The sequence below is a fragment of the Psammomys obesus genome, unplaced genomic scaffold (genome assembly GCF_907164565.1).
Source record: "Psammomys obesus unplaced genomic scaffold, mPsaObe1.curated_primary_1811, whole genome shotgun sequence".
Taxonomy (NCBI): domain Eukaryota; kingdom Metazoa; phylum Chordata; class Mammalia; order Rodentia; family Muridae; genus Psammomys; species Psammomys obesus.
Genome location: NW_026596079.1, coordinates 37,778,941 through 37,793,102, shown reverse-complemented (window position 1 = coordinate 37,793,102; position 14,162 = coordinate 37,778,941). Strand labels below are relative to the sequence as shown.

The following is a 14,162-nucleotide window of genomic DNA, read 5'->3' as shown; positions in this document are numbered from 1 at the left end:
AGTATTCCAGCCTTTGACCCAGTAACTGCACTTTTACAGAAATACAAAAAAGCAAAGAAAAATTAACAAAAAGTTCAATTAAAGTATTATGTATGTGAGCAAAATTATAAATAATCTAATAATCACATCAAGAAAATAGTTTATGGAGAAAAGATATGTCCAAGTTATGTCAAAGTCCTCCCCTGTCAGTGGACTGGGTGGGGGAAGGGGCATGGGTGGAGAAGGGGGAGAGATGGTGGGACTGGGAGGGGAGGAGGAAGGGAGCTACAAGGGGGATAAAAAGTGAATAAACTGTAATTAATAAAAATAAAAAAACAATACTCAAAACACATGAGCCAAAGACTAACATTTGTTACCTAAGCATGAATACTCATTCCAGTGAGCCCTAACCAGCCTTGTTTTGTCTTTATTAATGATTCTGAACATCTGATAGAACAGTTTGATTTTTACTTATTTTCTAAATTGGTTGGTGGTAGTTTTAAATGCTTCTGAAGTTAATCTTTCTAACTTTATTAACTATCCAATTACTGTTCCTACATGTTGTAATTTGTCTATCTACTAAAAAAAATAGAAAATTAACATTTGATGTAGAAAGTATTTGTGTAAGTCATTTAATAGCCTTACAACAAGCCCTGAGGAGAGGTAGTATACAAATCCAATAACCAAGCATCTTGCCACTTACAAATTTCAATTAAGAGCAAACTGGAATAAATTCAGAAAACATTAATAATCTAGCATCCCTGACTCATCTATCAGTAGGCTCACAACAGATAAGTTCTAGTAATGAATTAAAAAGAATAAACGCCAGAAGAATGAAAGTAGCTTGTTTACAAAGAGGCACTGAGTCTCCAGGCAACCTGCAAAGCAGCAGCACAGTGTATTAGAGCACTGGCACCGCCACGGTACCGGTGAGCAGGTCTTGCCAGACCAGTTGTTACTGTAGCTCTCAGGGTTCACAGCTGCTGAGAATACCAGGCACTTCTCTTCTCCAGTGGCATACAAAGAACCTTCCAGCATAGGGATGAAGTGTCCGGGCTGGCACCAGCTTGACTTCTCCAAGTTTTATGACTCAAGTATGTGGTGTCTTTGGCAGTAGGCACTTACCACTGAATTCTAGAAAATCACCAAGAGCAATAATGGCCTGTAGTAGTTTGGGGGAGTGTTTATGGAACTCCACTGACAAACAACTTGAAAAGAAATAACCCATGCCTGGCCTAGGCTTTTTTACTTGATAGCTATGGTATATGCCTGGGGAGGCTGTCTCTCTTCCAGCCTAATCCCATTTAAATCCCTTTTATAAATATGTATGTAGACATTTTCAGAAGCTTCATTTATTTTTTTCAAATTAATTATTATGTAAAAAAAATTACGGAAAAATGGGAAGGGATACAGATTCTACAGCTAAACTATCTAGATTCAAACCCTTGCCTATTTGCGATTATTGCAAAAACAATGTTGAAAAAGCTGAACTGGAGAATTCATACTTCTTACTTTGAAAAATTACTAGAAAGTTGCCATGTTACTAGGTTACTTTATGCAGCAGAAAGTTAAAAGTTACTGTGCACCGACACAGGGCTACCTGTCAACTGACAGACTCTGGGGCATCTGTGAGGATGCCCACTGCGGGTGTGCACTTCCCTGGCTGCGTCCTGTGCTGTCTACGTGGAGAAGGGCCGCTGGGGGTCGTTCCGGTTCGTGGGCTCTGACTGTGCGTGCAGTGTGACCAGCTGCCTGAGTTCCTGCTATCCGCCCTGCTTCCCCAGCAGCGCACATGGTGCCCTTGGACAGGCAGAGCAAAGAACCCTTCTCTCTGAAGGGACACTCCTTACAGTGTTGTCCCGCTGCAGTAGCAAAGGAAACCCAGATAGGGATAGACATAGAAATGCAATGCAATTAAGAACCAGGAAGCAAGCGCCCACTGTTAGGTCAGCTGACCTTTGGCAGGGTGCCAGAAAATTAAATGTGGAAAAAAGTCTTTTCAACAAATAATCCTAAACAGAAAGTTACATGTACAAACAATGAGTAGACCTATCTCACATTATATTAAAAATAGGCCAAAATGGATCAGGTAGCTTAAAATAAGGGCTAATGACACACTTCCATAAAACACACACACACACACACACACACACACACACACACACACACAAGTAAACCTTGACCTTAGACTGGAGAATAAATTGTTAAGTACAACAGGAGCCTATTGAACCAAAGGAAGCACAGATAAACTGAAAACACTTCTTTGCTGAAGGACACGTTTGGAAAGTGAAAAGATGGTTTCTAGATCAGAAGAAATATCTCCAAACCATGCACTAATGGTTTCTCAGTCTCACACCACCACAACAAAAAGAAAAGTAAGCTAACTAACTAGAAATGGTCCCAGGACTTCATTTTCTTGACACCACTGTCAAAAATTGGCTGACCTAACAATGGGAGCTTACTTCCTGATCACAGAAATGAAGGCCATTTCTCCAGAGAAAACACAAACACACACACACACACACACACACACACACTGTATATGTGTTTAAGTGGGAGGGAGTAAACACATGTGTGTATGCAGATGCATGCATGTAGTATCTGTGTATGTGTGTGAGTGGGAGGGAGTAAAAACGTGTGTGCAGACGCACGTCTATAATACCTGTATGTGTGTGTATGTGGAAAGGGTGAGCACATGTGTATGCAGACACATGCCTGCACGCCAGTGCAGAGGTCAGAGGAAGATATTGAGTGTCCTGCTCTATCAATGTCTTACTCCCTGGAAAGGGCCTTTCACTGGATATAGAAGTAGGCTGGTGGCCAGCAACCCCGATAAGTCTCCTGTCTGTTTCCCAATAGCGCTGTGGCTCCAGGCTCATTCACAGTCATTCCTAACTTTTCACAAGTGCTAGGTGTTTGAACTCAGGTCCCCATTCTTGAGTCACAAGTATACTTGCTGAGCCATCTTCCAGAGTGAAAGATTTTCAATAGTTCTCCTTGAATGAAATAGTAAAAACATCTATCAAAACACTGCATCCATATTAAAATCTAATACTAATGAAGACATTAATGACTTAAAGAAATGGAAAAAGTCTGTGTTCATGGAGTGGAAATTAAGACAGCGAAGATGTCAATTCTTTTTCCAGAGTGGTCTAGAAGTTAAACAGTATATGATAAAAAATTATCTCATTAGGATATTTTCCAAACAGAGATGAGCTGCTTTGACACATACTGTGGAAGGGAGTAAGAATCAGAATAATCAGAAAATTCTGATGGAGAATCAAAGTAAAGGATTATACCCTCCCACTTATGATTAACCACAAAGCTACAGCAATTTAGTCAGGGTCATTCGCATAGGACAGTGAAGGCGAGTGAGGAGCCTAGAACTTACCCAGCAATGTAGTCCCTTAACCTCTGACAGAGGAGCAGCTCAAACGGGAAAGGGTCGTATAGCCAACAAATGGTTTTGAAATAATTTGCAAAAACAAAACCTCTTTACAAACTTTAGTCTTATAAAATGATAAATCAAAATGGATCTTAGGTCACAATGTACAATAAGGTTTTAGAAAAAGAGAAAACACTTCCTGATCTATAGGTGGGTAAAGAGAATTCTATCCCCAAACTGTAATTCATAAAATAAAATATTGACAGGCTAAACTTCATCAGATGTAAAACTTTTGATTTGTCAATAACATGCTATAGTCACAAGAGGAAAATATATACAAGAACCTTACAATTTTAACAGTAAAATGAAAAACAATGGAAAATGAATAATGAACTTGACTACTTCATCTGAGATGGTGAAAAAAGCATGTGAAAAGATGTTCAACACCATCAGCCACTTAAAAATGCAAAATGAAACCAGGAGTTACAGATACATAAGCTTTAGACAAAAACAGATATGGAGGCGACCAAGACTTAGCTCCACAGCAAATGCAGAGGTACACACGCTGGTCAAACTGTTAAGCACTGAGGAAGACAGTGTGGTGCCTCCTCCTAAATTTGAACACATAAGAGCCTCCGTCCTTAAATATTCACTCTAGAAAAATTATAGCTCATGTCTACACAAAGCCTATCCATGAATGTTTATTACACAGTGAAAACTGGAAACAGTCAAGCAAACTGACAAAAGCTGAGGCACCGCTTACCAATACAAAGGAACAAACTTTAAGAAAAATGTGATAATGCAATGACTCTCAAAGTTATGCTAACTAAAGGAACTAGTCTCAAACGGTTATGTCTAATTCCATTCATGTGACAGTCTCAAAAGCACATAGCTACGATGATTAATACATCAGTGCTTAGCAATGGTCAGTACATGTAGGCAGCAGGCTCAGCCATCAAGGAGGAGCAAGTCCAAAGCCATGCAACCGCTGTGTCCGGAAATAGGGACCAACTGCACGATTTTGCACATGTTAATACTCACAAAACCTTACAACAGAGAAAACAAGCCCAGTTTGCTCCATAATTTTAAAGATAAGATTAAAAAGCAGTCATCTTAAAGCTGGAACACAAGGAAATCAGTGTATCATGAAGTAAAACAAGAGCTGAAGAGAACAATTCCAATACAGTGACTCCTGCATAGTAAGTCTGTTCAAGAAAACATTGACAAAGTGAAGAGACAGCTGGGTGTTAAGAATGACAAGAATGCCCTCCAAGTCCTTCTATCCTCTCCCCATGTTGGGGTAAAGATGGAAGGACATGGAGGGGACAGCAACCTCACAGGAAGATCAGCAGAGACAACTAACCCAGACCCATGGGGGCTTACAGAGATTGAGACATCAACAAGAAGCATGCATGGTCTGGACTTAGGCCCCCTGTACATATGTGGCCGATGGTGGCTTGGTCTTCACCTGGGTCACCCGGCGAGTGGAGGCGGCAGGGGTGTCTTTTTTCTAACATGGCCTCTGTTGCCTGCCTTCGGATTGCTTTACGCTGGCAGGGCCACCTTGCCTGCCTCAGGGAATGAGGATATGCTCAGTCCTGGTTTGACTTGGTGTACTGGGGAGGGTTGATGGGAAGGGGCACTCCCCTTTTCTGGGGTGTGGGGAGAGGGAAGGGAAGAAGGGGAGGGGGACTGGGAGGAGAGGAGGGAGGGGATGTAAAGTAAATAAACTGTAACTGTAGCCAACTATAGCTGGTACTACGAGAGATTTTGATAGTAGCACTAAGAAGAAAACTGGCTGTTCTGTACCTTTTAAACTGTTACTCGGTAGTGTATAAACAGGTGCATTATACTGGAAGGTGGTTTAAGAGACTTTCAACCTTCTGCTTGAGCTCAATCCACAGGTCTTGTTCTGGTAGCCCCCTACAGCTCCTGCCTTTCAGATGAGAGCGCCAGTTCTCTTGACATAGTCAGAGCAGCAATCTACTACTTCTTACAGGCTCATCTCTATTATCTTGTCCAGTGAAATAGAGTTTAATCACAGTAGGAATGACAACATTTTCTTCAGCCATTCTTATTAAGACAAAACCATTCATTTCTGCTCTTACCACAGGACCTAATATTGCTCATAAACACAACTCGCTTTCCCAATCTTAAAAGGCAAAAACAACCACAGCTCAGACACTGAAAACTTATATACTGCTCCATCCACTAACTGCAACAATGGAAAAAATGGACGAGCAGATATGAAAATCAGGCAGGGGTAGGGGGCAGGTTAGGTTATAAGAGTGAGAAGGAATGACGGAAGAAAGAAAGCAAAGGGTGGCTATAGACTGATCTTACAGTCGAAAAATATAGTAAATATTAGTAAATGTATTTCAGCATAAAATGTTACTAATTCCAACCTGCTATGACACACTTATGAATGCAAAAATACTTCAACATTAGGAAGACCATGAATGCAATTTGCTTCAGTTATGGACAGATGAGTTTGTTTATTCAACAAGTATTGCCTGCTATTTTACCAACTACATTTCACACACAACTAGAGCTCTATAATAATTTTCACATATGTAAACAATTCCATTCTTCTCACTGGATTTTTGTTGTTGTAGTAGAAAATATGTGTCATTTAACATATTTTGATTTATCAATGTATGAATGGTAATAACATTCATACATGTTTCTTACTACCATTTTAAGTAGATAAATATTAACATTTTAATTTTATTACAGGTTTAAGCAAACTTGTAGCTCCAATTTAAAAATATTCTTTGGACTCCCGAGTGACTGACGACCCCTGAGACTCCCAAGCTGAGAACAGCTGTCCTACAGCACTCCACACTCCCTTCTAGCAGAAGCTACTCTTCTGTCCACCGATGAAGCTGTAGCATATAAAGATGCTGCCGACCCTGCACGTGCCCTTTAGCACCCATTTTGTAATGTGTTGAGGTTCTTACCTAAGAGTAAACCTGCTGGGCCCCAGGGACCATAATCTTCAATTTTAGTAGACACTGACTTTCTCATAGTGGCTAGTGAACATTTCAAGCACAGTTACTTGAACTGAAATCAGCTTTAAGTATAAAGTTTACATTGTATGTGAAGATTTCGCATGAAAACATAATTTAGAGTTTCTCATTAATAATCATTTGCTACTGATTTTCTGTTTGAGCAACAATGTTTTAGGCATACTGAGCTGCATATATTAACACTGATTTTGTCTTCTTTTCAGCATGGCCACTAGAGAGTGCGTGTGCATATGAGCATGTGTGTATGTGTGTGTGGTGTGTGTATACATATATGCCTTATGTTGCAGGCTTATTTATTTGAGATATTTCTAAGAGCTTTTGAGCAGTCAAGAATGACTCTACAAAGGTAGCAGTTTCTAAAGGAAAGCTCACAGACCAGCAAGAGGTAGCCAGTGTAGGTAGGGAATGGGGTAAGAAGATAAACCAGGCAGAAGACAGTGTAGGCCAGGAGAAAAGAGAAACACACAACATGGCAGGAACACAGTGGCGGAAGAACAAGGAGATGCTATTAGGTTTTTCCCCAGATTTATTTATTTTTAAGAATGTATGTACGGACATGTACATGTGTGTACTACTCCAGCATATATGTAGAAGTCCAAGAACAATTTGTGGGAGCTGATTCTTTTCTTCCATCACATGGGTCATGGAAATCGAAATCAGGTGGTCAGGTTTGATGGCAAGTGCCCTTACCGCTGGGCCACCATGCTGGCCCTACTGCTAGATTTTATGCAAGAAAGCTATACTTCAGAAAAGTAACCCTGACTTGTATGCCTGGGCATGACTGAATCAATCCTGGGCTAGAAGCTGCTACAACAATAAAATACTATCAATACTGGTAATAAAGCAATGGCCTCTACACACTGAAAGCAGCAGAGCAAGAAGGTCCAGAGCAACAGCACTAGTCCTAGTTCGTCTTCCCACTTCACACTGACTGTAGCAATTAATCATGGTATATGGGCAGGGCACTGAGTTATCAATATTTAAGAAGAAAATTAAAGAACTCTTCTGTCAGATCCATCTATGTTGATGTTCTGGAACCTTCTAAAACTGTAAGATACAGGATCTGGTAAAAACATGAGAGGTCACTGGAGTCTTCCAAGTTGCTTCTGAAATTCACCAACCAATATATATTCTTGACTATTCCAATACATAAAGCCATTTTTATTGATCACTTATTTCGAAGCATTGAATTTCGGCAAAAATGTACTTGAAATCTAGCTACCAGACTATCTTTGGATTCCTGCCTGTTCAACTCCTAAGACTTCAGGAAGTTATGTTCTGTATTTGATGGGAATAAATGGCCTGCGAGCTGAGTTTTCCATGATACCCTTAAGCTTCTCCCACATCCATCTCTTAGAAGTTCTTGTCATTTGTTGTATAAGTGTCCCATCACAGTATCCCGCCTGGTATATGTAGCAAGGACAGCTTCATTTCTCACACTGAGTCTCCTCACTATTGTCTCTTCTAGATGGAATCACAGAAATTTCTCAAGGGTCCAAACTGTTAGACTGAATGGAAGGAACAGAAATCACCCTCAGTACATCTCTAGCTCTTTTTGTTACATGACTCCAAGAGAATATACAGTAACAAATAGCTCTGATGCAATTACATCTTCCCACCCACACCTCCATTTGTAAGAAAAACACATCGGAAATCCCTCTCCTCTCTTCCCTCTCCCAGGGAAGAAAGAGGAAATGCCCTCTGCCAACAGGACATTGTCCATCTACCTCAGCTACCACCAGCTTGTTCCAACCACTTGTGTCTCTCACCAGACTTAGAGCCAAAGTTTCCTGGCTACCCTGCCTACTTCAAATGTTCCACATTGTGCAGTAAAGGGATAACATCAAAATGAAACATATGCCATGTCATTTAAACCTCTCCAATGGTTAACTTCATGGTCCTCATGTTCAGCCCTAGCCTCACGTTTTCGCTCCTCCTTACCGACCACTACACTCCAGCTACAGTGTGTCCACGCATCTGCAGCACCCCAGCTCTTCCACACCAGGCTAGCCCTTTCACAGACTGCTCCCAGATACAACGTTTTCTGTCTCCAACTCTCCTGGCTACCTATCATTTAGGTCTTATAAATGTCCCCCGGGAAAGACACTCATCCTTTATTACTCCATTATTTATTATCTCCATGCTTGTTAGTTTCTTCCAGAGTACTTGTGTAAATTCACTGACTACAGTATAAGCACCACGAGGGCAGAATCTCTGTCTATTTGTAGTACTCACAGTACCAGAGATAAGTGCAAGAGACATTTGTAAGATGCACAAAGGGGTAATGAGGCTTAGGCTATATCTCTAGCTACTTTCTGGTGATACGATCTCAAGTCAATTCCCAGAACTTCAATTTACTCCTTTATTAAAAAAACAATGTCCTATACGATTCCTAGGTGGAACTGAAACTGTCAATGAATAATGTTCGAGAACAGAACCTATAACAATAAATACAGGAAGCTTAATATAGTAAATGTTAGTTTACTTTCTCCTCTAAGGGTCAGATGATGAGACCTCACTCACTAAGCTAATTTAGCACTGAAATTATATATGTATAGTTGTATATATAATAATATATATATACATGTGTATAGGTATGTGTACAATAATAAGTAGTATACATATATCGCCTTCTCTCAAGAAAGGGGGAGGAAGTAAGACTGAGGAGAGAAGGAGAAAAGAGAAGGAACCTTAGAAATTAGAGATCAATTCTACTTCAATTTTTAAACCAAAACAACCTTCATTTATATATAAAGACTTGCAACAAGAACAGATTAATGCTCATTTTACAATTTCAAAGTCAAAGCATTTTCTATTTGCTTAAATGTACATAAACCTCATCTGTATACATCTCCTGTTCAACTTTCATTCTTTAATACATATGGGTATCACAGTTTTTGAGAAAAACCCCAATTAAGTAACAACAAAATGTCTGAGATCAGAAACACAAGTTCCCTTTACTTTTCTGTTAGCCTTAAGCTTTCTATTCTCCATAAAGAGTCTTGGCCCAGGCCTGGCAGCTCACATCTGTACTCCCAGAAGTAGGGAGTTCGGAGCAGAGGACTGCTATGAGTTTGAGGCTAGCATGGGCTAAAGAGCAAGACCCTGACCTTAAGACATTAAAGCTGTAACATTTTCTTCTAACTGCTGTTCACTTTTCAGCTTAATATCCTTCCTAGGTTCTCTTCAGTGAAGACTGTACTTTCCAGGAACCCTCTAAATCAATTACTACAGATCATTCAAACCTTGTCCAAGCTCCTGGAATGTGAGCAGCCACTCTTCTGAAAGCTGTCACTCAGCACCACCACCTAGAACTGTGAGGGCTCTGCTGCCTATCTCCACACTCTCCATAGGATACACATATAATTTAGATTCTGAACTCAAGGAGGGCTTTATATTAAGCAATTAATTCAGTTTTATTCAACATATTTTATGTAATCAAGCTTGACTTTCTCAGAAGTAATTGGTATCAGCTTAAGTTTTTTTCCCCTTCTGTTCCAGTTATTTCTACCACTTTTCTAAAATTGGAACTTCTGGTCTATCCTTAAACTGGAAATTCTTTAGTACTGCTGAGTGTTCCATACAGATCATGGGGAAAGATTCATCCATTAAATATAAAATAAAGAGTAAGAAGAAGATTATACCTACCATAACATCTAGAACAGCAAGTGCACAACAAAGACTCTTGGCCGTAGTCAGCTGACAGTTCAAATAAGAATGATATCACCTGTCAGTCAGTATGTCAGGAGGAATTTTTACTGCTACTGAATGCTCTAGCAGGGAATGACCAAAAAATAATCACCTGCAAGTCTTCAAGGAAGTGTAAGATCATAGACAAACAAATGTTCTAAATTACATTCTAAGGCTTCATCTAGGGCAGCGTTCATCAAATGAAACACTGGGGCCAATGCTGAAATCCAGATTAGCAAGTGAGGAAAGGAAAGAAAGGCAGGAGGCAGAAGGTAGGAAAGCCAGGAAAGAGGGAAAGTGCATGGTAGACATCATGTCCAAGTGCATCACAAACCTAAGGGCATCAGCTTCTGAACTTTATTTCTCTTTCCAGATATATCTAGAAGGCAGTGTATCTTTATTTTAAGGGTCGATGTGACTTAGAGTTGGAAAGCACCGATCGAGGAGGCAGACAGGAAAGGACAGAACAGTGGTGCTGTGACTGCTGCCCAACTGGTTTGGAAAATAAGCAAGACTAAGTTCTAATGACCAGAAGACACAGATATTGGGAAGGTCCGCATTGTGGCAAGACAGGCACCCTGGCATGAGAAACTGAGCAGGACTTTCTCCCTGACAGAAGGCCTAGGGTGACAGCCAGCTAAGCTCCAGGATTCTAGCACTCAAGTTCTTAGTCCTTTAAGCTTCCAGAGACAGCAGATGTCAACCGGCACTTTCGCTTCTCTCCTGCAAATCAAGCTATTCAGACAGAAGAACAGTGGAAAGGTAATTACTGGTCCCAGGACAACTACCTCAGAAAACACTAACTGTAAGCTGTTGTATAATCTAAATTCAGTGTAAACTTTTACATAATTTAAAACAAGACTTTGGCATCAAGAAAAATAACCTGCAGGCATAACAGTCACATATCACACAGTTCACACACACACACACACACACACACACACACACACACACACACAAAAGGTTATATAAACACCATAGAATGAGCATATCAACACCAAATATAAAAAGCATATAAACACCAAATAATGATTTTTAAATCTACATGAAATGTTTCAAAGGTCCATATTGTTAACAGCCAAGAGTAACTGAAAAACAAACAAACAAACAAACAAAAAAACCAAGCAAGCAAACAAACAAAACAGTGTTAGAATTCCTTAAATACTGGCTCAACCTTTCCTTAACAGGCCTATGTCAAGTTACTCAGAATATTCACTTGTTTAAATAGAAATGTCTAGTTTTATTTATTCACTCCTTTATTTATGTAAATGTGTGTGTGTGTGTGTGTGTGTGTGTGTGTGTGCGTGTGTGCACAGGATCTGTATGTGGAGGCCAGGGGACAGCTTTGAGAAACTTGTTCTCTCCTTTCACCTTACATGGGTTCCGACGGCTGAACTCAAGTCACGAGGCTCTATAGAAAATACCGTTACCTCCTGAGCTATCTCAACAGCCCTTTATTTTTGAAGCCACACTTGTGTGTGCGCCCACATGCATACACGTATAGGTATAGGTGAAGGTCAAAGGTCAGAGGACAACCTTAGGTGTCCCTCCTCAAGTGCTGTCCATCTTTCCCAGACAAGAGTTTCTCACAAGAAAGTTAGGCTGGCTACTGAGTTCCCCAGGAATCTGGCTGCTGCCTTCCCAAGAGCATGCCACCACCCAGCTTTTTACAAGAGTTCTAGGGATGGAGTTCAGGACTTCAAGCACATTACTGAGACATCTCCCAAAATACATTTTTTAAAACATTCAAATTTAAAACATTCTCTCAGAGTACATCCACTAAAGGTCACAACTATAAAACAGTCTACCTAAACTCCACCGTTTCTATGTGAGTTTGTGAGTACAGAGTTTAGCTACTGCTAGAGTTGAATATAAACCCAAATTTGGTTGAGGAGAAACACACATACACACACAGCTATACAGAGAATGTTCCTAGATTCAGGGTGAAGAGTTCCTTTTAGCATTGCCAATACAGTTCAATGTTTTTGTTTTTTATCATTTGAAATTAAAGTGGCTGGAGACATCCACCTTTAGGATAATCACCTGCTGGCTTTAAAAATATGATCGCACAACGTTAAAAAAAAAAAAGAAGAAGTTTTGGCCTTTGACTTTAATTCCTACTGAACACAAACACCCAAGAAAGAAACCTTTGCAATGTACCTACCAGAAGGCCACTTTGTGCATCAGGAGGAAAGATGACCAATACTGCTTTGCAGCCTCTTTACCTCTACAGGCAAAAGAGTTTTAGCTCAAACACATTGGCATGGGTTTTACTGAAGACTCCACTCATTCATCTGGCCTGATCAGACATCCCATAAACTCAATTCTGATTACAGCGCAGAGCATACACAACTGGACGTTACTTATCACCCTAGGTTACAGATTCCTCTCACTTTCCTTTCTCCTGGGCTGTTATACCAAACCTAGAGCAGAGCTACACTCACCTCCAGGCTAGAAGAAACAACATAATAGCTTATTGATCTCTGGTGTAGACCCAAACCCACAAGTCATCAGCCAAGCAGGGACACAACTAACAACCCACAGTCATGCACTAGGTTTTCAAGTCGCACACAAACACACAGACAGTTACTGCATCAAATGTGGATGAACCCCTCCTGCCCGCCCCCCAGAATAAAATAATAAACCAGTCAGCTCAGGGAGTAGCACATCCTGAATTATTCTGAAAGGATTACTATTTCTTGGCTGTCAGGAAATGCCAATTTAAGTCCATTATATTTTTCATGTAATATGAATTCCCAGGCTTAGAAAGTTACCATCACATTTAATTCCACAGAGCTGTGCTTTCCAAAGAGATGCTACCATATGCTTGGGAATTCTATGTTGACAGAAACCGCCTATGACTTGGACTTTCGGTAAGTAAAATTTACAAAAAAAAAAAAAAAGGGTTGCTTCTGTTTTTCTAGAGAAATCAAAGCAATCCTCCAAAACAAAGTGGAAGTGGAAATATTGTGTTCTCTGCAATAGCCACTCAAGGAGTTAACTCATGAGAACTAAGAAAGGTGAAGTTAAGAGCCCAAGTTCAGGTCTCAAGGGATGAACATTCCTCCTAATTCCCTTTAGCTCTAGTTCATACAAAGCACAATCTTGACACATCATCAGCCTTCTGCTGGCCTTAAAAAAAAAAGTGTCCCTAGGCAGAATACAGACCAGATAAAAGGCAACAGTGACAACAGCAGAGGAGGGCATGGATGAAATGACAAGTGAACTGGGGAGTCAGGGCAGACTTGTACGCCCCAACAGGGGAAGACTGAGGTGGGGCTGGAAACTATTTTCTGGCCTTCTCTTGCGTGCAGCTACTGGGGAACAACAAGATCCTACACGCCCGGGACCACGGAGCCCGGGAAGCAAGCGAGGTGCTTTCGCAGGCAGCCGGGACCCAGACAGAGGGGCGCGACGGCAATTCCACCCAGAAGAGAACTTCCTGCCTCGGGAAGGATCCGGGGCTGCGGCGGCAGGACCGTCCCGGAGGCGACCTCCCCTCGCAGTCTCACGGTCACATCTTCCTGCGAGGGGACCACGCACCGGCGACCCGGCGGCGAGCGCCGGGGCGGCGAGGCAGCGGGGCCTCGCGCCGCTGGGAGGTCAGCCCGCACGCCCGCCGCCGCTCCGCAGGGACCCCCGGCTCGGGGGGGGGGGAACCCCAGCATCCCCGCGAAAAGACAGCCCTCCCCGCACGCCCCGCGTGGGTCTTTGTCCCGCCGGCAGCGGGGGTCTCCCCGTGGCCCAAGCCAAGCCCGTCCTGGAGGCCTGGCGGCCCCCGGGGTCGCCCCAGCTTTGTTCGGTCAGCGGGGAGCGGGGAGGCGGACACTCACCGTACACCCCAGCGAGGAAGAGGAAGAGCCACGCCGACCCCCGCCGCGGAGACTCTCTTGTGCTCCTGCGACGGGCCATACCCACGGCCGATGGAGGGAGCGAGGAGATGGAGGAGGAGGAGGAGGAGGAGGACGAGGAGGAGGAGGAGCTGGGGCCAGACGCCGCCGCCGCCGAGCCCCCGGCTGCTCCCTGCGCGCTCCGCGGCGGCGGAGGGGGAGGGGCGGGGCCGCCCGCGCGCGCGCCCT

At 42.2% G+C, this 14,162-nt stretch overlaps 1 protein-coding gene across 2 annotated transcripts in view; it reads right to left on the bottom strand.

The window, feature by feature from the left end:
- The window catches only part of Lrp12 (LDL receptor related protein 12), a 75,617-nt gene extending 61,502 nt beyond the window's left edge, over positions 1-14,115 (bottom strand). For both annotated transcript variants that reach the window (XM_055626678.1, XM_055626679.1), the window contains exon 1: positions 13,917-14,115. In XM_055626678.1, coding sequence (XP_055482653.1) covers positions 13,917-13,995 — 79 coding nt within the window. In that variant the 5' untranslated portion in view covers positions 13,996-14,115. The remainder of the gene's footprint in view (positions 1-13,916) is intronic.
- Between the last annotated feature and the right edge of the window lie 47 nt (positions 14,116-14,162).